We start from the raw sequence: 25,551 nt of genomic DNA, 5'->3' as shown, positions 1-25,551 counted from the left end.
TTTGACCTGAAAGTAATTGATCTCTTTAAGAGTGTCGCTGGAGGCTCCTGGGAGTATAAAAGCCTAGATGCCTCCTATAATTCCCATTTATCGTGCCATCGCTGGTGTCATCGACGGAATAAAAAACACATGCAAGTTTTCGTCCTCTGGATCAATGACTGGTGACAGAAAAACTTAAATTGGAAAATTCATAAAAAAAAAGTAAAAAAAATGTTTAATCCAGCCTGAATACAATATTTAACTTGCATGATGTATGAATGAGTTTTAATGTTGACGATGTTACTAGGTAGACTAGTGTTCGTCAAGAACTAAGCAAATACCTGTGTTAAATATTATACATCGGATTCCTGGGATTTAGTTGGCGTTCAACTTCTAAATGATATTTTTTCTCCTATAAACTTACATCCGCAACACATACTCTGATCCACCGCGTCTATTTGTCCGCCCAGGTCCTTTGCCCGGTTTTTTAGGGCTGTAGCTGGATATTAAATTGCATATAACTCCTCAAAAAATCCTCCTTTTGTGGTAGATATTTCACATACATCATCTAAGCTTCTTGTAAACCTGGTGATGCTTCAATGAGTAAATTGCTTTTGCTTTGGTCGTGGCTAGTTACAGACAAAGACGTGCTGCGAAGCGACTTTTGTTCCGGTACGAAGTCGCGTAGAAACCGATTAGGGGTATGGGTGGACTGCTACCAACCATCTTGTATCGTCACTTGCCACCAGGGGAGATTGCAGTCAAGGGTTAACTTATAGGGAAATAAAAAAAAAAAAATTATTAAAATAGGAATGTATTTCAAATATGTATATTAATAGGCACCAAATGCAATTTTTAGACTATTATCACAAAAGTATCTTTAAAGTTTTATTAAAAGAATTAGTATCCTTATAAAATATCATGATCATAAAAATCCTTCATAAAGTATGCTTGTGCAAGGTGCCATATCACTATCATAAAAATCTTTCAAAAATAAATAGACCCTCCATAATTTAAATTAAATAACCCTTAAATCAATGAAAAAATAAATTGTACAAAAACTCCAAAAGCCAAAAACTGTTTCATTATAAATGTTTTGCAGCGGCATCATCCACAATCCAGTAAACGGAACCCGATTCTGACTTGACTTTTCCCGCAGGTAGGTCTTCTTTATCTTTTAGAATACGCTGAAAAAGAAAAGTATAGTACAAACTTGCTCCTGTCGCTACATGACATATCAAGAAGGGAATGGTCATGAAAGGAAAATGATGAGATATTGACCCACTAAAATCTTAGGTAGCCAGTTCTAACACGTTGGTTGGCTCTAGGATCTGGAAAGCACTGGTATCAGTAGTTTGGCGACTAATATCGCGTGCTGAATGCCGAATCGTCGCACGTCGCAACACTGCATAGAGGCTATGTAGGACCCTTAGTAGGTACTAAGGCCAGCTATAGATGCGCACGATTTAAACTATCCAGAACTGAATGAAAGGTTTTCTAACTGGGTTCCCTACCTATAATGTTTATAAACTATATCCCTAAAAATTACATATCTACTCGGCATATTGGACTGCTAAAATAATTAGTGGTACTGGCCAGGGAATTTATGAGAGCATCATTTCTGAAGCCCAAAGAAAAGTTTACTTACTTTAACCATATCTGCTTTTCCAGCCCCACTGATAGCGAATATACAATTCCTTGCGTTGTTGATAACTGGATAAGTCAGTGTTATTCTTTCCTGGGGAGGTTTGGGTGAATCTGTTATTGGAGCCACTTTCAAGAAAGTCTCTTTGAGGAGAGGGTGATTAGGGAAAAGAGAGCATGTGTGGCCATCTGGACCCATGCCTAGTAGGAGTAGGTCGAATTTAAAGTCATCACTTTCAAATACTTTTGCTAATTTTTCAGTATAGTCTTTGGCTGCTTCACTGGCTGAAAAAAAAAACACTTCTAATTATAATAGTATAATACAAAGCACTGGTCTTAAGGGTGTATGGCTTGTCTAACACTATCAAGCAAATTTGAACAGATATGCATTTAATTTAACTAAAGTACTATGATAATACACACATTGCCATCTAGCCACAAAATAAGAGCAGCTTGTGTTATGTGTACTAAGGTGACTGGTGACTATATTATTCATTATAATAATCATTTATTAGAATGAATATTATACATAAATACTTATAATATACAAATAAACCTAGCCACTGAAAAACATTGTCCAGTTGTGAGAATCAAACCTACAGCCTTGGACTCTGAAGCAGGGTTACTGATTTTTATTCTACCAATGATACATACAGCAGGGACTTTAGAAGTGTGCACAAACGAAAGCTTATAACCAAGGTTAGTAAGATAAATTTTACTCTACAATATAACAAAGAAGAAAAGATTAAAGAATAAACAAAAAACTACTATTATGAGTTCTAATTGCAAAGTGTGAAATTTTCACTCATCTCTTCAGTCTGGACCAGCACAGCTATTGCACAGGATTGTTGACTAGGGGAGGCAGATAATGGTGTACCGTGCAAAAATCCTCTACAGTTAAAATTTAGGATATGCAGTTCTTTTGTGCATGTATAAATTGCACACCACTGATCTGAGCATGCAAAAAAAGATTTGAGGTGGTGTTACCAATGTAATTCAACGAAACAGCACACAGTTTTAACTCACTAATTACCTGAAATTCCTTGCTTAATAACAACAAACTGTTTTCTATCAAGTCCAATTTTTGGTATCAACTGTTTGTTATATGTCCCGAATGTTGAATCTTCACTATCCTCTGGTACAACCCTCTCATCGCAGAAAGCCACTATCCATTTATCCCAGGCAGTATCCACTTGTGGTAATCCCTCGCATAAATACTTAACTACTGAGCCTCCTGTAAACATTAATTTCAACTTGAATAGGACCCAACCCATCTATGTATATGGTGTGGCCTGTCTTAGGGGGTGCACTTCATGATTTTTGTATTGTTACCCTTCCCATTAGTGCAGTCAGATAGTACACGTAGCCGAAAGTGTTCTGATAGATAGACAGTATTAGTAGCATAGCTTCTAAACTGTGAGGGATATCCTCTCAAGATTACTGTGCTGCCATCTGATAATTCACCATGCAATTTTTTTGTGAATAGTGTATTCCAAAACATCAGTTTTAGAACACTTAACACTTTGTAGGTCATATAAATTTAGGTCACACCTTTTTTAACTTAGGTGTTGTTTGCCAATAGCAAAAGAATTTTGAAAACGTAAAAGTAAAATATTTTCTCAAAACTTTTGTTTTGGATTTAACATACAAACAAAGATAATATAATAAAGGTTGCTGCATGTAAAAACTAGAAAGACATCTGAGGACCAACCTTTAATCTTATAATAAATAACAGGCAAAACAAACACTGTCTTTCTTCAGTAATTCGTAAAAGTCACAGGTATTTTAGATGATCTATACAACTAATGGCAACTTGAAACATATTATGTGTAAAGGATGTGTAGTGCTGATAAAATACATTTATTGCTAAAAAAACATATCAAAATCGGTCTAGTAGGAAAATGCCTACTTAGCAGTATTATTGTGACCTATGGTTTTAGTGTCGTAAAAGGAAAATGCTCTAGTTTATTTTTACCGGAAAGACCGACGAAAAACTTCCCACGATTCAAAATAGCGTCGTTAGAAATTTTTTCAATGTATGATGACAACTTCTTGATGATTTCTTGCTCATTTGCAACTTTAATTATTGTACTCATTATTAATAAAAACTTTAATTTTCGAAGAAACTAGAAACTTATCGCAAAGCTGTAAACAAATAACCTCAAAATGTCAAAATTGACACCACACCAATGACCTCTATTAGAAAATGAAATAGTTGGTAATTATATCGGGTATTATCAGAGTATGGCTCTACTATGGAGTTATGGAGGGTAGAGGTAAGGAGAGTCATCTTATATGGGAGAAAAGTTGAAAAAGTGTCCAGTGTATGCGCTAAATAACAGTTCAAAAATCCTCCACAATGGCGCTGGTGGATGCACAGGGTATGGTATGAATGTAGCAATCGTAGATGAATTGAAGTATGCCGAGTTAAAAAATTTAATGTCATTATCGACTAAAGTAGTTAATTATTGAGAATTTCAACAACTTACGTTGTACAAAATATTGTGGTAAATATAACCTTACTTCCTTGTATCTCCATACTTCCTTGTTTATTTTTCAAGCCTACTCTAACAATATTTATATTTGGCGCTTCTTTTAAGAGTTACCCTGATGCAAATGTGGATGCTAATTTAATACATTTTGACCAAAATGTATTAAATTTGCATCAGGGTAACTCTTAAAAGAAGCGCCAAATATAAATATTGTTAGAGTAGGCTTGAAAAATAAACAAGGAAGTATGGAGATACAAGGAAGTAAGGTTATATTTACCACAATATTTTGTACAACGTAAGTTGTTGAAATTCTCAATAATTAACTACTTTAGTCGATAATGACATTAAATTTTTTAACTCGGCATACTTCAATTCATCTACGATTGCTACATTCATACCATACCCTGTGCATCCACCAGCGCCATTGTGGAGGATTTTTGAACTGTTATTTAGCGCATACACTGGACACTTTTTCAACTTTTCTCCCATATAAGATGACTCTCCTTACCTCTACCCTCCATACTCCATACAATGAAGACTTTCGAAGTTTATTCGCGTTCAAAAACAATTTTGTAAAAAACTGAAAATTCATAACGATCAAAATAATTCATTTAATTCAAAAATGAACTTCTTAAATTATGTCTAAATAATTGTACTGTAATAATTAAATTATATGATTACCATTAGAGAAATATTAATGACACGCCGCGAAAGTTTTTAATTTATTTTTATAAACACTTGAAGTCGTTGATGGGCAAGAAGATTATAACTTTAATGTTACGGTGATGTAACTTGCCTTGTAAAAATTTGTAACGTTTTAATGCTTCCAATAATGTTTACTAAAGTTTCAATAACTGAGGCACAAATAGTAAACTGTAGAGACTGAAGCTATCTAAAGTATCTATATATCTGTTATAAAGAAAACTATATAAAAATAAAGATAAGACAACAAAAAAGATTTGTCAGAAGTGGGATTCGAACCCACGCCCACAGAAGTGGACTGCGACCTGAACGCAGCGCCTTAGACCGCTCGGCCATCCTGACTTGTTATGGCTGGTTAAAATTAATCATAGGATGCGTAAATACACAAGGTACAAAATAGTTCTACTACTCGCCACTAGGTGGTGACATGTGGTCTACTTTTTGTAAATACAAAGTAAGAAAAAGTGAAAGTATTATTGAAAATGGGCACGTCGACCGTCATCGTGCGGTTGTTGACCGTCAAAATTGTTTTGTGACGTAATTGCTGTAATAGCAGCAGTAAAGCTTTTACTGCACTATAGATTTCGTTACTGTGCTAGTGGAGCTTTTGTTACGTACCTACTACCTACGACTTTTTAACTGATTTATACGCTTTATGAAACAAATTTAAAAACCGAATATAATGTGACCAAGTAGCGCGATGATAGTATTAAATGTCAATTTTATAACCTTTTGACGATTTCATTGAACAATAATTTAATTGCATATTAAATTATTAGACGTTATCAGCTTACTTTATTGTTGCACTGTTAGGGCTTCTTCTTTTATAATTGAAGTCGATGTTTATATTTATTAGTTGTTACCCACGTTCTTTGTCCGCGTTTATTACGGTTTTTACAAATTCCGTGCTACAAAGCTACATTACAACCTATCACTACCGGGAAGCCAAGCGAGGCCTGTCAAGCATGTGAAGAGAGACACTAGACTGATGGTGATAATTGTATATCTTTTATCTATCTATTATATAGCATTATCTATTTATACGCAGAGTTAAGAACATACTAAACCCTAATTCAGCCATAATTGCATGCATTCTTGCATTGTGCCAAAAAACAGTGAAAATGCCCCATGCACTCTTCACACCCGCGGAATTTTCCCTATTTTATGTTAACGTTTAGAACACTAGAGTTAAAATAATAACTATCAACTGATAAATGGAGTGAAATGACTAGCCGCCTGTTCGAGAAACACTACTAAAGTGGAGTGGTTTTTGATGCTTTAATATTAGTCGTGTACACACACGGTTTATGTGTGTTCTTAATTCTGCGTATAAAAAGATACATAGATAGATAAAATAATAAAAATCTGAAGAGTTTGTTGGGTTTTCAGAACGCGCTAATCTAATCGCGGATTTAAAAAAATCATGTTTTTTAAGCCCAGTTTTATAAATTTCACTCTAAGGGATTAAATAGGATATTAAAGTTTATATCAGAGGCCGTAATTTTTAAGTTATATCGAGGAAAATTGATTACGTTAACAATTGAAATGCTAAAATATGTGTTTCCGGTTTTATACAAGCTTTACTTTAAATAGGGGAGCAAATTTAGCTTCTTCTTCTTCGTTTGTTGTACATTCTTCCCCGTTTTTGTTGCTTGTTCTAATCCGCAGTGTGCCAGCGTGGTGGACTATGGCCTAACTAATTCCTACTCATTCTGAGAGGAAACCCGTGCCCTGTAGTGCCGACCGGTGACCGGTGAACGGGACCGGTAATGGGTTGTTGATGACCAAACGGGAATTGATACCTCCACACGCACGTAAGAACACATCGTCTGCACCCAGCATAATTCTCTTACCTTCGAATCTAGTTACCTAAAAAGATAACTCAATTCACACTAATTACAGGCGGGGCCGCGTGATTTGAGATAGTTCAAGGGCGGTAGATTTATTGAGACGTGATTACCGGGCACATCGATACACGGAGATCAATGAGAGGTACGAGTATGTCGCTGGGAAACGAGGATATCAGTTAAATTGCGAATAATCTACGAGTTATGAGCTTAATCCGTCTAAATCCGTTAATTTAGCTTGATGAACAACTGGGAACTGCCTCGTTGGTATAGTCGTTAACATGTGCAACTACGGATTACGAAGTCCTGGATTCAATACGTAAGTTGACCAATTTTGCTACTTTTTAGTTTTTCTGTTAATAATAATTGTGAGTAGGTACCTGATGAACACTGTTGTTTGGAAATAAGTGGTAAAGTGTCGCCTCAGAGCGCACATTAATCAGTCATCAAGTACTGATGATTATCGTTACAGCCCACCAGCCGGCATTGTAGCAGCGTGTCCTTTGAAAGTAGCGTATCCAAAATACAAATTCAAAATTCATTCATTTCAAGTAGGCCTAATATAAATGCTCTAAATAGTAACAAATACGTACCAAATACAATAAAATGCTCTGCTGTTATTATAATTAAAAATACTAGTGTAGTGTGGTGATTTTTTTAAGATTTTTTTATTTTTATTCCAGTACAAGTTAGCCCTTGACTGCAATCTAACCTGATAGTAAGTGATGACGCAGTCTAAGATGGTAGCGGGCATTCATGTAAGGGAGTATGGTAGTCGTACTACCACTATAACCATACCGTAATCGGTTTCTACGCGACTTCGCACTGGAAAACTAAATCTTTGTCGGTGGTAACTAGCCACGGCCAAAGCCTCCCACCAGACCAGACCAGAGAAAATACAGAAATTATAAACCTCCTTAAATTCATAGTGCTGACCGCTGCACCAGGGAGGTCGTCAGGGATTTTAATACTTATTAAGATTTTCCGTTATTTTCCTACACATAATAAAAAAAAAACTATAAGTTTTTTAGGTACAAAACGGAACCAAAAAGTACTCAGGTACTCAGAGATTTCGTGATATGACTAGAAACTAAGCAGCATAACGGTTGCCCACATTTACCCGGAACAGGTGCATCAAATGGCGAAGATCAGCCGCAACGCAATTAAACTTATAGAAATAGACGCATTTGCGCACGATTTTGACGGGAACTCAATATTGTTCGATCGCAATCAGAATTATCTGTCTCGCTATATCAGTCAAAGCACTGATATTCCCCGTATTTTTCTCCGATTCGGAGACGTGAACCCTGAGATAGACTGAGAAGAATAGATGCTCTTGAGATGTGGTGCTGGAGGAGAATGATGGGAGCGACCTGGAACATGTTCCGTACGAATAAATCGACCAACGCAGCATCAAACAGCGCCTATCTTCTGCAATTCAAGCGCTAATGCTCAGTTTCTTCGGCCACGTGTCCAGGCGTAATGACGTGTCCATTGAGCGGCTTAAGGTTTAAAGGAAAGGTACCAGAGCACGCGGTAGATCACCGATGAGATGGACGGACCAAGTGGCCGCAATCGAGGCTCCTCTACATGAATGCGCAAGAAACCGTTAGAGAAGAGTGGCGACGGATTGTAAAGCGAGCCACAACACCCAAATGACGACCACGATTAGTCTGTAAAGACTGTAACGATTAAGAAGAAGATATCTTTAGGTCGCGTCGTCATTAGTCTGTGTAATTGGAGAGCTATGCTTTGTATCTCTATACGTTAAAATCTGAAATACGGAGATCCGTAGAAGAACCAGAGTTACCGACATAGCTCAACGAATAGCGAAGCTGAAGTGGCAATGGGAGCGGCGCATAGCTCGGAGAACCAACAGATGTTGAGGTCCCAAGGATGACTCAAAACTAGTCACACGAGTCCTAGAACCTCGTATTAGGTTTTTTTTTATCCTTGGGAGATGCATTCACAAAAGCTTCCTTTTTTTATTTAGTCATCATATCAACCCATTACCGGCCCACTACAGGGCACGGGTCTCCTCCCACAATGAGAAGGTTTTAAGGCCGTCGACCACGCTGGCCCAGTGCGGATTGGTGGACTCCACACACCTTTGAGGACCACCCAATTTATGGAGAACTCTCAGGTATGCAGGTTTCCTCACGATGTTTTCCTCCACCGTTGAAGCAAATAATATTTTAATTGCTTAAAACGGACACACTCGTAACATAGAAAGTTCTCATCAGATTGAAAAGGGTTTAGGCCACAATCTATATAAACATTTATTTGTTTACTAATAATATAGCTGAAAAGTTTATTGATATTTAATTTGTTTGTTTGAATAAGTGAGCTAATGTCTAAAACATTGGTCGTATTGTGTGTTTCGTGTACCGTTATTTAGGGTGCCAATAAAAGAGAATGAATACATCTAAATAAATCCCGCCCTATAATCATGCTTTAATGAACATCATTTAACCAGTTAATTAATGAAATATAGATTTAACGATCGATCGTAATAGTTAATTATTAGTGACCTACACTTGACAGCGTATCCGTGTAGTGCCGCCTCCAAAGATCGGCTTAATTAGTTTTCAAAATATGTTTCTGCCCGCGGGTGAGCACAGCAGTTGAGCGTTACGGCCTTCTGCATTCAGTATAAGAGATTTGCAAGATTAAAATCGAGGGCCTGTATCATTAAACCATATATAAAAACTATTTCTCAAGTTGTCTCATGGTCGATCAATCTATAAAGTAAAATTCAAAGTCAAAGTCAAAGTCAATGTAAAATATTTCTTTATTCAAATAGTTGGCTTTTTATGCGTAAATTACATGTAAAATATGAGAATGAAAATATGAGAAGTGAGTTGATGGCGATAACTAAATTCGTCAACGCGCCCTGGTCTTAGAGGAGCCCACAACAAACTTAGCCAGGTTTTTTTTTGTTATCCTCATCTCACAGTCGAGTTAATGTTGAGCTATGAAGTTGGAGCAATTCATACCCAAGCTTTTTTATCATACATGTAATCCTTAATGTTATAATAGGATTTTTGTATAAGCTTACGTTTTTTATATACTTTGAACTTATTGGGAGACATCTTAAAGATTTCATCTGGTAATATGTTATAAAATGATATACAATTACCCTTAAATGAATTACCAATTTTAGTTAATTGCACTTTAGGTTTATTTTTAAGAAAGCTGGCATGGCTGGAAAGTATAGTGCTATCAAAAACGTCCTAAGTAAACTTCAGAATGCAATTCTGTCTAAAATAAACTTAAGAATGCAATTCTTAATCAAAGGGTGTTTATAACTGTAACTTTTTTGGTTACATCCCTTTTGTTTGTTACAATGTTTCGTAAATCCGGTTTATTGTTTATTATTAGTTGATTTATTATGTTACTACTACTCTACTACTAAACTACTACGTATAGACTGATGATCACACACGTACTCGATCAGTTGTTATTAATAATATAGAGTCATAGGTATTAATAAATGTAAATGTAATAATAGCAAGTGAACATGTTGTACAAACCTTCATAACCTTAGCTCATGTGAGCTGTTACACTTGACCTACATATGTTTCGCTTTCTGCACTCGATACATATAAGTTTATATGCTTGACTTGTTGCTGTCACTGGTTATGCTTGAAACTTTTACTAGGTATGTTTATTACCAGTTATCTACATGAGTATGTCATGTGATTCGCAGAGGTTGCGGCATGGACGCATTGACGAAGTTAGCAATATGTTTTGCCGACGGCGGGGTTTTTAATTCATGTTGGGTTTTTTTGAGAGGTGATAGCTGAAATCGTAAAACTTAGACATTCACGACGCTTTGAGGAATCGAGTTTAATTTCCGGCAAGCACTAACTTTACTTTTTATTTTTATATTTATTTTAATATTTGTTTCGTCTTTAATTATTATTATTTTATTAATTTTAATTATTTTTTATTATTATTTTTGGTTAATTAATTTGTGCTTCTTTTTATGTTATTTTTTAAAAAAACGTTAAGTATATGGGCTATGCCCGAAATAAAATTTTATTATTATTATTATAACGAAGATGACTTTTGACGCAATGAAGAGGTGTAGAGGTTTGGCAGCGCGCCTGTCTAGAAAATGCTTATTCATTCTTGCCTCGAAAGAAGGCAAATTATACATGGCCGGAAACACAGATGCCTGGAACTCCACACTTTAGATAGAACACAGAAACGTGGATAAAAACGTTTCGTGCGAAATGATTGAATAACTAAGGTTTTATATTTAAGGAATTTGAATATCAGTTGCATAATGCATTAAACGGTGAAGGAAAACATCGTGAGGAAACCTGCATGCTACAGAGTTCTCCATAACGATCTCAAGGGCGTCCATAACGATCTCAAGTCTACTAATTCGCATTTGGCTCTAGCGTGGTAGACTACGGCCTAAACCCTTCTCATTATGAGAGGAGACTCGTGCCCCGTAGTGGGCCGGTGATGAGGGTGATGATGTTTGAATAACAACCACGCATTTGGGCCTTGTGGTGACGGTAGATCGGAACACAGTTGCCACCAACCCTTCTCTTCTCACGGACGTCGTACGAGCCGACTAAGGGAATATAACGACTGCCCAGTGTTGTGAATAAGACCTTTAGTCCAGCATTGAACTGTTATAGGCTTTTGTAGATCTTTACGTACACCATAGCTCAAGGATCTGTTCTGTGGTAGAATAAATAAAAATAAATAAATATACTACACACATCGCCATCTAGCCCCAAAGTAACGTTGCTTGTGTATTGGTTACTAAGATAGCTGATGAATATTATTATGAATATAATACACATAAATACTTATAATATACAGAAACACACCCAGACACTGAAAAACATTCATGTTCATCACACAAACATATTTACAGTTGTGAGAATCGATCACAACAACCAGCTGTCAAGAATGGAGACAAAGTAACAAGATTATTAATTTCCTGAGCACATTTACCGACACATTTACTGATCGCATGGTGTTGTAAAACTAATATTATTTATAAAAGACGCGTTATCCAACGACCCCAGGCATGTCGTGTTGGGTGTCGTGCAGTGTGAACATTTCACGTTCCGTGTTGGGTGGGGTGTTGGAAACGTGCAACGTGTAATAATTGCAACACACAGATAAGCGGATAGTTTTTATTAATAGATATTTAGCAACAGCGTAGGTCGCCCGACAATAAATTAAAAGACCTGTAGCGTTAAAGAATACATTTATGCTTAGTGTTTAATTGCAACGACTGGGCGGTGCTTAATCTGTTTTCACATTGAAGGTGAATACAGTAGGTAGTAACAGTAAGGGTGATCAAATTGAGCTTGATAAAAGATTAATTATGCACTACTACCTACCTAAAATTGGTGTCATCGTATAGAGACAAAAAAAGACTTCAGCTTCCCGTACGGAGCTAACAAGTTCGAATCCCGCCACGCACCTCTATCTTCTCGGATTTGTGTGCGTTTTGAGCAATTAAATTTCAATTGCTTTAACGGTGAAGCAAAACATTGTGAGGAAAATTGCATGTCTGAGAGTTCTGCATAGTGTTCGTAAAGGCGTGTGGAGTCCACCAATCCGCGCTGAGCGTGGTGGACAGCATTATACCTCATCTCATTGCGGGAGGAGACTCGTGCCCTGTATTCGCCCGGTAATAGGTTCATATAGATGATGAGGACTACTAGAGACGCTTTGTAAGATTATCTAAGACTAGCGGTTCCTCGCGACTTCGTTCGCGTATAAGTCAACCTTAATAGACAAACATTTGCTATCGTGAACTTTTTTTAGAACTTTTAAAGGGGAACAACTTCGTCATAAAGGATTTTATCGTAACTTTAACCGTTTACGCAGCATACGCAGCGAAAGCTCTCAAAAGGAACAAAAAACCCCGATATTGAAACATTCTTCATTGGTGCTATGCCCCTATTGGTCTTAGCCTAATGATATATAACCTATAGTCTTCGATAAATGGACTATCCAACACTGAAATATTTTTTAAAGCAGACCAGTAGTTCCTGAGATTTTTGCGTACAACTAAACAAACAAACACTTCAGCTTTCTATATTAGTATAAAATTAGTATTAGTACCTGTTACTATAAAATAAACTACATGCAAATAAATAAATGAGCCAATAAAAATAAAATAAAAGTTTTAAACGTTCCTTTCCCCTTTTTATAAAGCTTCGAACTCCTCCAAAGAATTTCAATGTCACAAGATGTCACCATAGTCTAGGAGACGACAATAGGTTTTTGTAGGGATTGTGTAAATAAATGTACCTTCTAAAAGTAGCTTATTGTGACTAAGTTGAGTGAACCTTACTAGATTGAGGTTTATTGAACAAATAATATTGTTACGTGTTTGTAAAAGTGTATGTATGTTCTTATGTATGTTTATATATATATATTATAAATTTATATGTATGTATATATTATATAGATATGTAATTAATTTAATTAAATGTATAATTAGTTTGAAACGTTTGTGTTATTCATTTTATCACCTGCTATTAACCCGTTGCACTGTCACGTTTTCCCTAACTTAATTCTCTATCACAAAGGGTTGTCTGGAGGAGATTGCTGAAAGCGATAAGACCGCCTTTGCGCATTTTATATATATATTTTTATTCTTTTTGTTATTTCTTGTTTTCACTTTTAATTTGTGCAAATAAAGACTATCTATCTATCTATTGTTAATTACACCAAGTTTTGCCGGTCGTCTCTTGCACTAATACAGCTTCACTGAAGTGGGTGAATGCCGTGTGAAATCAGTTAAATAGCCAGCTATTCTTGCCACTTGCTAACTAAATGTTTATCACAAACGTGTCATGACGATGCTGCATATATTTAGATGACTAGTTAGCAGTTGGTTGTGATTTTAGTTGCTTACGTCTTTGGCGCAGTGCTGCGGCCTTATAGAGGTCGCTGGTTCAATTCCGAACCGAATCGACACTGTTGGTTATGGAACAAAAATTAAGGAATAAATGTATGTTATATAGACAGGGTTCGACTTTTGAGACCACTGAGTGTCTAAATCTGACTTGCTCTAAGCAATCTAGATTTCAGCTATATTTTTTTGTTAATTCATTCATTATAGTGTTTATTAGTTCACTCATTCGTTCATTCCTCCATTCATCCAAATTATCGGAGGTTAGAACTGACAAACGCAATTCTTTTAGATTGACCGGCAAGTGACACTATTGTTTAACATTTCATCGAAAGTTCCCATAGAAAGTTCCTAAGCATGAAAAATCAGTATGTGACGTTGCAATCAATTAATTTTTTAATTTATATTTGATGATAGCTAGGAGTCGTTGATTTCAGTTTAAATTATATTTAAATTTTGTTAATTAAGTACCTACACTTGAAGGAAAAATAAGTGTAACTATTTAGGTTTATAATAATGAGTTATTTAGCTCATTAAAAAAATAGTAATAAAATATTAAAACGACCAAAAAATTTCAAATTTACTTAAGAGGTAACTTAGTAATTTTTCTCTATAGATTCTCATTTAATAAATCGTCTAAGGCGAACCAATTTATTTAGTAAGAAACAAGGTTAATTACTTCTTTATCTGAGGGTGAAATGAAAAATAACCTTTATTTGTTTCGCTGTAAAGATTTTATTTTTTGATATGATCCAATTTTTATCTTTTATATAGATATATTTTGTCAAAGTCACCTTAGATAAAGGAGCTTATTAGTTCTGGTGACTGAAGCCCTTTCATAGATATATAATCTGTGAAAGGTACCAGCGGAAAAATCATAAAAACTGCGAATTAGTTATATCGTAACATTCGCTAGGTCAGCGACCGGCGCGTGGCGCGGTGCTAGGCTGCGTTCACGGCTCACCTCTACAGTTCATGCTCGTATGTCCACTTATCCGCCAAATCAATCCCACCCGTAACTATGTACCGTTGACAAAACAATATACACCGAATTTTTTCAGTGAAAATTTCTTTAGGCGCGTTGAGCACCTTATGGTTGAAGAAAAGCGTGAAACTCTTGTAAATGTCACCGCATGCTTCCCATGAGCTATATGTATACCGTGTTATATATATGTGTAATGTATACATCGTGTAAATGAAAACCGATATATTACCAAACATTTTTTAGTAGTACCTATATTATTTACTATCTCCGAGACTTATCTGTGAATCCGAAACGCTAATAGTAATGAGTAAACCACTGCCATCGTTTACTAAAAGATAAACATGGATTCCACAAGTACTTCACCTGGTTGGACGCGTAAGAAACATAGTATGGGTTTTTAAGAAATTAAGGAACATAATGAAGCCGGAATTGTTGAAAACAATCTATTTTGCCATTTGCCAATCCATCCTCTCATACTGCATATCTGTGTGGGGAGGAATCGGAAAAACGCATATAATTCATCTTGAACGGGCCCAGCGATCGGTTCTTAAAGTCATGGGTCATAAATCCTACCGTTTTCCTACTCACCTATTGTATGAAACCTATAAAGTCCTTACAGTACGTCAACTATTCTTGTTGTCCATTACCTTGAGGGGATACATTCATTCGTCTGCGTAAGGTACAGGGATCATTTGTGGGATTGAGTATACGCTTTTATAATATGATTCCTAAGGTGATTTTGGACCTGCCAATGCACAAGTTTAAAGAATTTGTTAAAACACATTTATTAGAGCGAGGTTACTATACAATTGATGATTTTTTTAATGACAAGGTTGCTTGGAAGCATCCGGCTCCGCTTTCAGCTCTCACAAGATAGAAAAATGAATGTTAAAATACAAAATGTAAATTGTTGATGTTGGAAAAGAGCAACTGCTGAGTTTCTTGCCGGCTTCTACTCGGTAGAATCTGCCTTCCGAACCGGTGGTAGAGTCACTACAAACAGACAGACTTGACGTTTCAAAAGTGCTTATATTAGGCCTACTTGAAATAAATGAATTTTGAATTTGAATTTTGAATTTGAATACATTCATTCCTTAAATTTGAACCCACATTCCCCGCTAACAAACGCAGAAGCGACATTGTTTGCCGTATAATTTACAAACCTCGAACATCCTTCTTTAAACACCAACATTCATTCTTAGCTCCCTATATATATAACAAGATCAATAAAAAAATAAATATCTATCCTATGACTAAATACCTAGCTAAAACGAAAATTACTACATGGCTACTGCAAATGAGCTATGATCAAACGGAAGAGTTCATTCTATCAAATATATGACATCCCTAGCCATCCTGTAGTACGTATGAGTATCTATAATATAAACGCACACACACACACAAACACACACAAACAAACAAACACACACACACTAAATCTAGTGGAACATTTGTATAATTACTGTACTATAACTCAGAGGTGGGCGATGGTACATGCAGCACAGTTTTTACTATTGCAGGGTGGCACCCTTGCTAGTATTTTAAGTGACATTGTAACTGTTACAAATAAAGATTTATTATTATTATTATTATTATTATATCAGACACAGCGCTAAAATCACATGCAAAATTAAAATCAAGTGGCTCCTGCCACTTTATCATGTACGCGTCGCGTAGCGTAGGCACTTACTATGCGCATGTCGGTCTTTTATCTTCAATAGGATAGTCATAAGTTAATACTTAGAATGTTTTGAATAAGTTTGTATTTGGAAAAGTAAATATGCTTCTTTTGATTTATTATTTTTACGGGATGATTCCTTATGAAATACTCTTATACTTTCTTCAACAGTATTTCGTAATTCGGTTACACCTTGTAAAGATTTCGTTTTCACATCTATAGGCGGTCCGCAAAGAGTGCCCCGCATCTTTTTATCTTCGAATATCAACTCCCCAACGCGCAGCACACCTTGGCTCCTCAGCAACACTCCATGCAGCACTCGGCGACCTGGGCGGCCTGCTAAGCTTTTGGAGCGAGCTCGGCTGGCTGGAGTGATCCAGCGGGGAGCCGCATCAGTGGCCATACGTACAACGGACGGTCCCAGACCAACCAAGTGCGGAAAAGGCCCAGGAACAGAAGAAGAAGAAGAAGATCAACTCCCTTTAAACTATCCAACCAACAGTAAATAAGCAATATTCAAAATAATTGAAGTTAACTAAACCAGTCATTAAAAATAAACATTAATGGTAAAGGTGCTGAGATACTTTTGATTTGTGTATTTTTATAATGTAGAAAATTGACATAAGGTAAAATTACATTTGGTATATCGGTTTTTTTGTTGACCCTCCATAAATTTGGTACGTGTAGCGTACAAGATCCGTTTGCTGGTAGATATAATTATGCCATTAGACGGTTTAAATTCATAGTATAAATATATTATAATATACCCAATGATATGTTACTACCTCTAGAGTTCATACTACTACGGGCTTCCCTCCAACCTTCCAGTCCACATCTGCCGTACGTGTCGAGCTCTATTCTATTCTATCTGCATATCTGAATTATTATTTTTCTGTCTTTTCGTTTTCGTTTAAAGGAAAAAAAACGAGTAAGTTAGAGCTGATTTTGCGGTTATAAATAAATATACTACGACGATACATACATCGCCATCTAGCCCCAAAGTAAGATGAATGTTTTTATGAATATAATTCACATAAAACAATGAAAAACATTTATGTTCATCACACAAACATTTTTCCAGTTATGGGAATCGAGTTGCAAACGTTCTAAGTCCTTCTGATTCTGCGATGGAGACCCGTGCCTTGTAGTTTATGATTATGATCCATACATACAGCCAATGCAAAGATTTTGATTAAATAAACATAAAATCTTATGTATTGCATAGTTGAAACACACCGCGTATTTAGTTGTTTTCTAAGACTAAAGTCGCGGACAAAATCCAATCTATATATATAAAATAGACAGTGTGTGGGCAAGTTCCGTATAGGCTCCGAAACGGCTGGACCGATTTCAATGAAACTTTCAGGGAATCTCCGGATTGACTTGGCGAGTAATCCTGTACAGTTTGGTGACGATCAGAGCACTCCTATTTTTGAACTGTCAAACTGTCAAATACAGCTTTTATTTACTATGATGATATTCTATTGTTGGGTGTAGTTGTACATGGGTGTAGATTACATATACATCTTCACCCGCTCGAGAAGAGAATAGAAGAGAATGAATACGGAGATAAATAAATGATTTAATATATTATGAGAAAAATTTAATGATCATTAAAAATTTAATGATGTAAGTTTTTTGTTTAAATAAAATAAAGCAAAATCTAGCCCGGCCAAGCGGGCTGGGTACGCTAGTATTGTATAAAATGTAGTTTAAGAGTACCTACAAGTACAAAAATACTCGGGAGATTAGCACAGAGGTCAAATTGTAGGTGGCCTACATACGTACACCTACTGGCCTTATCAATAAAAATCCGGTCTAATGTGAATTGTACTTTACCGTAATGTTTATTGTAAAAAACTAGCGACTCGGCTCGGTTTCGTTTGATTACCAGAAAATGAGAGGCTGTAAAACCACTCACAATGAAGATATCAATTTCATCTTGATCGTCATTACGGCCCAATAGAGGGCGAGGGGCTCCTCTTAGAAAGAGAAGGGGTTTAGGCCGTAGTCCACCACTCTGCCCCACTGTGGATTGGTAGACTTCACACGCCATTGAGAACTTTATGGACTCTCAGGCATGCAATTTTCTTCACAATGTTTATAGACGAGCGCTTGACTGCAATCACACCTGATGGTAACTGATGATGCCTAAGGTGGAGCGCGCTTGCCTAGAAGATGCCTATTCACTTTTGATTTGAAGGTATGGTAGGTACTCGTATTGTAGGTACTGAGGAATATGGAAGCTGGAAGGGCATCCCAGATCCTTGCGGTGCGAATCAGAAACGAAGATGCAAAGCGCTTTGTACGCGTCCGCGGTATACCAACCACGTAGAACTTTTACACTTTAACTGTTGAAGCAATTTTTTAATTATTTAAATTAAAACCGCACATAACTGCATAAAGTTAGAGGATTGAACTCGGCCCCTCCGACAGGTAAGCCGAAGCCTTACCCACTAGTCTAAAACGTAAAGACCGTGTAAAACAATGAGAAAACCCCGACGCATTTGAGAGTATGTATAACATATTTTGTAAAAAAGAGCTGAGATAAAAGATTTTTCAGCTTTATATTTCATAATAGTTTGTGTTTATGACGCCGTCCACGTAAAAATTTTGCCTTGTTATTCTCCGAGTCCTGAACTACAATTATGCAAAAGTAAAGTCGATCTCTTGTACTGTGAGAAACCAATTCAAGTCTATCCCACAGGAAATAAGCAGGTAACTTTATAAGTTTAAGTTCAGCAGTGGACGGTATTCGGGAAATATGTACTTGGACGTCACCCCGCCAAGCCTGGTGACCGCTGTCGTCACGGAACAAGCGATACTGCCCTGTACCAGCGCACCAGTTGTACTGCGATTCAGACTATCTTAATAAGCATTAATAAGCATATTTATATGTAGATAGCGTCAGATTAATCTGGTGCCATTTTTAAGTTGTATAAATAATCTAATATATAAATTTTACGTTCTTTTATCTTTTTCTGTTATGTACCATGTAATTTCTGAAGTGTTTCTAAAAAAAACATTTCAATGCTTGACGACCTTCCTGGCGCAACGGTCCAGTGTGGTATAACGGGCAAGTCCCCTCGATAGTTCAGCTATGGTTAGTTCAGCGGTGAACTTTTTGATTAGGCTATTTCGACGATGATTACAGAAAATTTATATTCTGAAGCATTGGGATGGACAACGCAAAGGTCCTAGCTACGAGCAGGTACTGAGAATTTCTTTAGCCATCGTCATCATCATCATATCAATCCATCACCGGCCCACTACAGAGCACGGGTCTCCTCCCACAATGAGAAGGGGTTAAGGCCGTATCTAGATTTTACTATAGGTCAAAAAACCACACCGTCAATATCCAATATATGTAATACATTGTCTTCAAGTAGGTACGCCTATTCTAAAGGCCTTTGGAACCGTCAGGACTGTATGAGTAGGTAACGGGCTCAGTGCGGACTTCTGTAACCAATACGTCACAAATTATGACCAAATCCGAGAATCGAGCCGAGGATATTAATCCATTGAACGCTGTTAGCACTCACTAGGCTGTTCTTTTTTCTATTATGAAAATTAAGCTTAATTTGCTTATACGCCACATCAAACAGATCTTCGGCAATGTACATTCATCACAGGAGGGTACATTGTCGAAGAACTGTTTGATGTGGCGTATAAGGATTGAAGAAATTATAAATTACACCATACAGATTCTCCTGCTTTTCGCGGAGTATAGCAAATTAAGCTTAATTTTCATAATATATATATCATGGATTTCCGCAAACCAACACCTGCTTCTATCCAATATGTTCTTTGTTCTTATTATCACTTTATAAGTAAACACAAATATAGTCATTGCCTAGGCGTAACAGCCTAGCCTTATGGCATTCATCTGCGGATATGAAACGCGTTTATACGTATAAACTTCTCTGGCCCTGACACCATTGGCCATAAGCCAGGTTCAAGATTGTGTCTTTGAATCAAGCATGCATGTGTCTTATATGTCTTTTTTCTGCGTGTCTGTTATTCTTGTGCTGGAGACAAGTACACGGCTGACCGCTGCAACTGGAGAGTTAGACACATAATATTTTATTTTTTTATAAAAACTTATTTATATTTATTTCTGCCTACCCTACCCACCTACCTATCCTTCTAGTAGTTATCATATATATAAATATGTATTCTTGTTTCTTTTTTCTTCTTTTTTTAATAATGATTTTTTTTCTTCTGCTTTTTTTTTGTTTTTTTTGGTTTTTTCTCATCTCATCTGACCATCCTAGATGCGGGCGAAACTATTGGTTGACGTGAAGGTCTGAGTACCATACAATGGCGTGCACTTTGTTTATACAAAAAAGCATTGCCCTAATTTTTTTATTTAATTCGTAAAGAAGGTTTCCTTTAGACGCCATCTTCCTACTTTATGCCTACTCTGGTTAAAAACAATGTGAAGGCCACTGCCACTATGGACCTTTCTCAAATGAGGACGGCTGAGGGGTATAATAGCTGAGGATAGGGATGTTGAGAACAGTCACGAATTTAGCAGGCACTAGTGATTCAGTAGATGTTAGGACTTGAATTAAACTCCTTAAATATCACATTAGTTCAACAGTAGCTTGCGATACTTCTGAAGGAGAATGGTAAATACCATACAAAACGCCCGCCGTCGCGCCACCCGTTGCGCTTTTATGACGTTTGCTCGGCTTAAAATTTGCCGCGCCAAATCTGCGGTGCCAAATCACAAAAAGCACTAGTAGTCTTGTTGAAAGGGTTAGATGTTATGAAAAAGAGGTTTTCATTTGTTTAGCATTGTCAAAACACAATCCGACTAGTAAGTTTTATTTTTATTTTACTACAAGTTATCTGGTAAGTGATGATGCAGTCTAAGATTGTCGCCGGCTAAGCTTGACCAGACCAGAGACAACTCAGAAATGAAATATTGAAATTCAATCGAATCCGGTACTTCCAGCTTAAAACCGCAGTTCTAATCGCCAGAGAGATTGTCAAAAACCAGAATAAGCATGTCGATATAAACCATTCTTATTAATCATTATTCGTTCTCTTTCAGTAAGTCCTGTCAAAGGTCAAAGGTTGTCTTTAAGAGCTTGCTTGCAGCGTTAAGGCCGCCTTTGCATGTCTACATTATGTACTGTACACTCCTTACTGTTTCTTCTCCTGTATGTTATACGTGCAATAAAGCGTTTCTTCTTTTTCTTCTTCATTATTTCAATATAGATACTTAAAAACAAAATTAAAATATTGTGACTAAGTTGATACAGTCAGTGGCGTAGTCTATAAATAACAGGCCGCGTCGTGATGCGTCTGTATTGTCAAATTTGCATATAAATATGGCTTTTGGAGGGAAAAGGCCGTTTGATTGCAATTCATAGTATTATTACCTGCTGGCGCTTATTAGGGTTCCGCCATTCTTAAAGAAAAACGGAACCCTCAGATTTCTTTTTACATCAGACTTACTCTCTGACAGTCTTTATTTTTGGAATCTACGAGAAGGAAAATATCCTATTCGATGTACCGTAAAAAACTGTTTTTTTTTAAATAGCACCCGCGGTTTTACCCGCAGTGAATAAGTCTATACACGTAATTTTGTTTTAATGCAATTACGTTTAAGTACCACGCACTCATTCTAAGTATAAAATATCTCCATTCGAAGCACTTATAAGTCAAATAAGTTTAGTAGGTACCCAGATTACGCGTGAAAAAGTAACAAAACAAACACACCAAACATAGATTTTAACGAATTATGACTTTAAAATATTAGTAGGATATTATTATATCACAAGCTTTTGCCCACGGCTTCTTAAAAGGTTTAAAAAAAACTTGCTGCTAATAGAAAAATATGAACGTAAATTACTTAAAAAAGCAGTAACTTTCTTATACATTTTCATCCCCTATTTAATGCCTTTGGAGTTGGAATTTTTAAAATATGTAATACACGTATTTCTTTATTTTTAATCGTAATCCTAAAATCAAAATTTTATAGAAATAACTTGAAAAATAAATCGATAAATGAAGGATTGTATACAAACTTTCATCACTCATTTTTAACCCTCTTAGGGTTGAAATTTTCAAAAATCCTTTCTTAGCGAATACATTGTAATAACTATCAGTCAGTCAATCACCTTTGCCTTTTATATATATAGAAGATTACTGTTTACTGTACAGATTTATCAAACGCGGTAACATGAGCAAAGTTTATTAAAATTTACTTAAATTTTCTAATTTTGTTAGCAATTTTCTTATTTCTTTTTCCATTAGAATCTTACAAAAAGTATTAGAAAAAAGGATCCGTTACGGGTATCCGGTTCGACACCTCGGGACTCTACCTCTTTTGGTTTTTGAGGTTATTACCAGACTTCCCTCGTTTGTTATTAATGTATCGCACATTGTTGAGTATTGGAAGCGGTGATAGCTCAGTGGGTAGTACTTCGGCTATACTTTCGGGGGGACGAGTTTGAATCCCAGCCTACCTTTAACTTTTCTAAGTTATGTGCGATTAAGCGTTTAAAATATTACTTGATTTAACGGTGAAGGAAAACATCGTGAGGAAACCTGCGTGCCTGAGAGTTCTCCATAATGTTCTCAAAGGTGTGTGAAGACCACAAATCCGCAATGGGCCAGCGTTGTTACCTATTCACACAGTCCTGACGTTTCCAAAGGCCTTTAAAATAGGCGTACCTACTTGAAGACAAAGTATTTCATATATGGTATTTCGACTGTGTAGTTTTTTGACCTATAGGAAAATCTAGATTGCTCTCATTCATTGTAAATGTCCACATTAAATCTCTCATATTATTATTTTAGCAACATGTCCGTTGCGCAACGCACACGTGCGTTTCGACACTACTTGGTAGTGCCGTGTCACCGGTGCAGCATAGTGAAGCAACCTTTTTTTGGATACATCGACAGTATCGAATATCGAAATCGATAGATGTTTTCTTTTTTCAAATTTCATTTCTCAAGATAACACAGATCTGAACTGTCAGCAACTGAAAGATAAGTTAGGTAAAACTTGGGAACCGCCCTGAAGTCCTTATTTACTATAAAAGAGCCTTTATTATTATATATATATATATATATATATGTATTAACTAAAAATAACTTATGCGCCCAAATCACCAAAAATATTGAGGTACTACTTCACCATCCTCAATAATGAGAACGACCCACAGCTATTATCTTCCCTTTTTACTTTTAACGATAATGGAACTTTACTTTATGATTTAGTCTTCAAACAAGTTCATAAAGATATAACTTTATGTATAAGTGTAATATTAAATACCGGCTGTTGGACGCGAGTTCATTCTCATCTATTTTGGGTCTTAAAAATCCCACAGAAACCATTTATTTTCTTGGGCTAAGTTAGGCTATGCGTAAACAACAAATGCAAAATCTTTGAATCCCGCGATTAACTTATAGCGGCAGCTTTGTCATTTCGGCTCCAGAATGCAAGCTTCATTTGTGGTAAATTTCATCAAAAACGTTTAGCAATTGAGCCGAATGTAGGTAACAAACAAAAAAGCCCTTATAGTTAGTTTTTGCTTATAATAATGTCAAGTTTGTTAGAAAAATTGACTTTTATCTTTTTTTGAATACGATGATGATGAACAACACTAGTCCGTCAATATGGGCGCGGTTGCTTGCCTTGCATATGCTCTGACACATGCATTGCGTACACGCGCCGCTATTTGTGATATTTTTCATAGGTCGTTGCTTAAAACTAGTATTGCGTTATTTTAAATTTAAGGTAACTTAAAATAATGCAATGGTGGATAGTCAATATCATCTATCAACCCATTGCCAGCAATGAGAAGGGTTTACGTCGCTGGCCAAGGTGGGAGGCTTCGGTTGTGGCTAGTTACCAGCCCACTGTCAAAGACGTGCTGCCGTGTGATTTCACGTTCCGATGAAGCGTAGAAACCGATAGGGGTATTTAGTATATATGGGTACAGCACTCAGCAGTTAAGGGCTAACTTATAATGGAATGAAAGAGTTTCTAAAATAATATTCCTTTCGTCGTACTCTAGTATCGAAATGCCTAAATTTCTGTTAAGTATATTTTGTATCTATGATCTTTTATTTCATAAACTTTTCTCTATGAGCGCTAAAGCAAGGTGTATTAGGTCTATCTTAGTCTGATGTTGTTTTTCAACACTGTTAAAGCTCGAAGCTAACATTTTGAATGTTCTTAAAACTTTGACAAGTCTGACCTTGCCTCAATTTATTATGGGTATTAAAAGGATTCCGTTACTCAAATAAAAAAACTTTTAGCTCCGCCTCGTAGAGGCCGCGTAGGCATCGTAGAGATTGTAGAGATTGTTTAAACCGGAACCATTACATTTTCCGATCCTGTAAAGTGTATTGCATAGGCGTACCGTCGTAGCGGAGCGTAGGCGGCCAAAACCCCAAATATCATTGTTCCCAACTTTTAATAAACATGGGATTCTCATACAGTGTTCCAGTCCACTTTCATCCCTTAAGATATCCGAACCCGTGGCAGAGTCACTACAACAGACTGACTTGACGGTTCAAAAGTGCTTACTTACCCAGTTTAGGTCTACTTGAAATATATGAATTTCGACTGTTTTTTTCCGAATTTTAAAAAGTTGTCTATAATTCTCCCTGTACTACTCTCCTAAATATCTGGAAAGAACCTCGTCAAAATAGGTCCAGCTGCTAATGTCATTTTGTAAAGTTGCGGAGTTTCTATAAACGCCTTCCGAATAACTAAGTATGTGAACGTTTGAATAATATTATCGATTCCATATTTCTAAAACAGCTTACGAGATTACGTAACTGTAGGTTTTAGGTTCGGCCATTCTTGGGGGTTGTTTTACGTTTCATGACGTAAATAAGTGCCACGTTTGACGTCACGGCCAGAAATATGTGTATTGCGTCATTAAATAAAAATGAAAAGACTGCGGGCTTCTTTACTATTGAAGAAAAAAAAATTGTATCTGGTAGGATGTTAAACGTTAAGTCTGTCTGTTTGTATAAAATCTTCCACCAGTTCGCGAGACAGACTTTACTCAAAAGCAACCAAGCAGCGCCGATGAGGTCGACAGACGATATCAAACGCGTCGCTGCGAACTCCTTACAAAATATCAGCAGTAGACGTCAATTGGTTGAGGTGAAGATATCATCATCATATCAACCCACCGGTCTGTCAATAACTAGGCCTCACAGACTAATATGCATAGTTATTTTTTGTATTTATCGCGAATCTGGTTTATCTACCGCAATTATAACCGTAATATCCGCAAGTAAATTATAAACCGCAATATCGTGGTTTATTATTTACTCAACAAGATCGATAT

At 36.4% G+C, this 25,551-nt stretch overlaps 1 protein-coding gene and 1 non-coding gene across 2 annotated transcripts; both read right to left on the bottom strand.

The window, feature by feature from the left end:
- Nucleotides 1-777: 777 nt before the first annotated feature.
- Nucleotides 778-3,837, bottom strand: LOC120623720 (6-phosphogluconolactonase). Its single transcript, XM_039889916.1, has 4 exons — nt 3,599-3,837; nt 2,657-2,857; nt 1,628-1,908; nt 778-1,166 (listed from the first exon to the last, which is right to left on the bottom strand). The coding sequence occupies exons 1-4, from the start codon at nt 3,717-3,719 to the stop codon at nt 1,065-1,067; spliced, it is 705 nt and encodes a 234-aa protein (XP_039745850.1). The 5' UTR covers nt 3,720-3,837; the 3' UTR covers nt 778-1,064.
- A 1,238-nt stretch (nt 3,838-5,075) lies between these two features.
- On the bottom strand, nt 5,076-5,159 carry Trnal-cag. The gene has a single exon. It is a non-coding gene; the product is annotated as a tRNA-Leu (tRNA).
- Between the last annotated feature and the right edge of the window lie 20,392 nt (nt 5,160-25,551).

Source organism: Pararge aegeria, chromosome 1 (assembly GCF_905163445.1).
Source record: "Pararge aegeria chromosome 1, ilParAegt1.1, whole genome shotgun sequence".
Lineage (NCBI taxonomy): Eukaryota > Metazoa > Arthropoda > Insecta > Lepidoptera > Nymphalidae > Pararge > Pararge aegeria.
The sequence above is the reverse complement of the archived record's forward strand: the minus strand, read 5'-3'. Positions and strand labels throughout refer to the sequence as shown.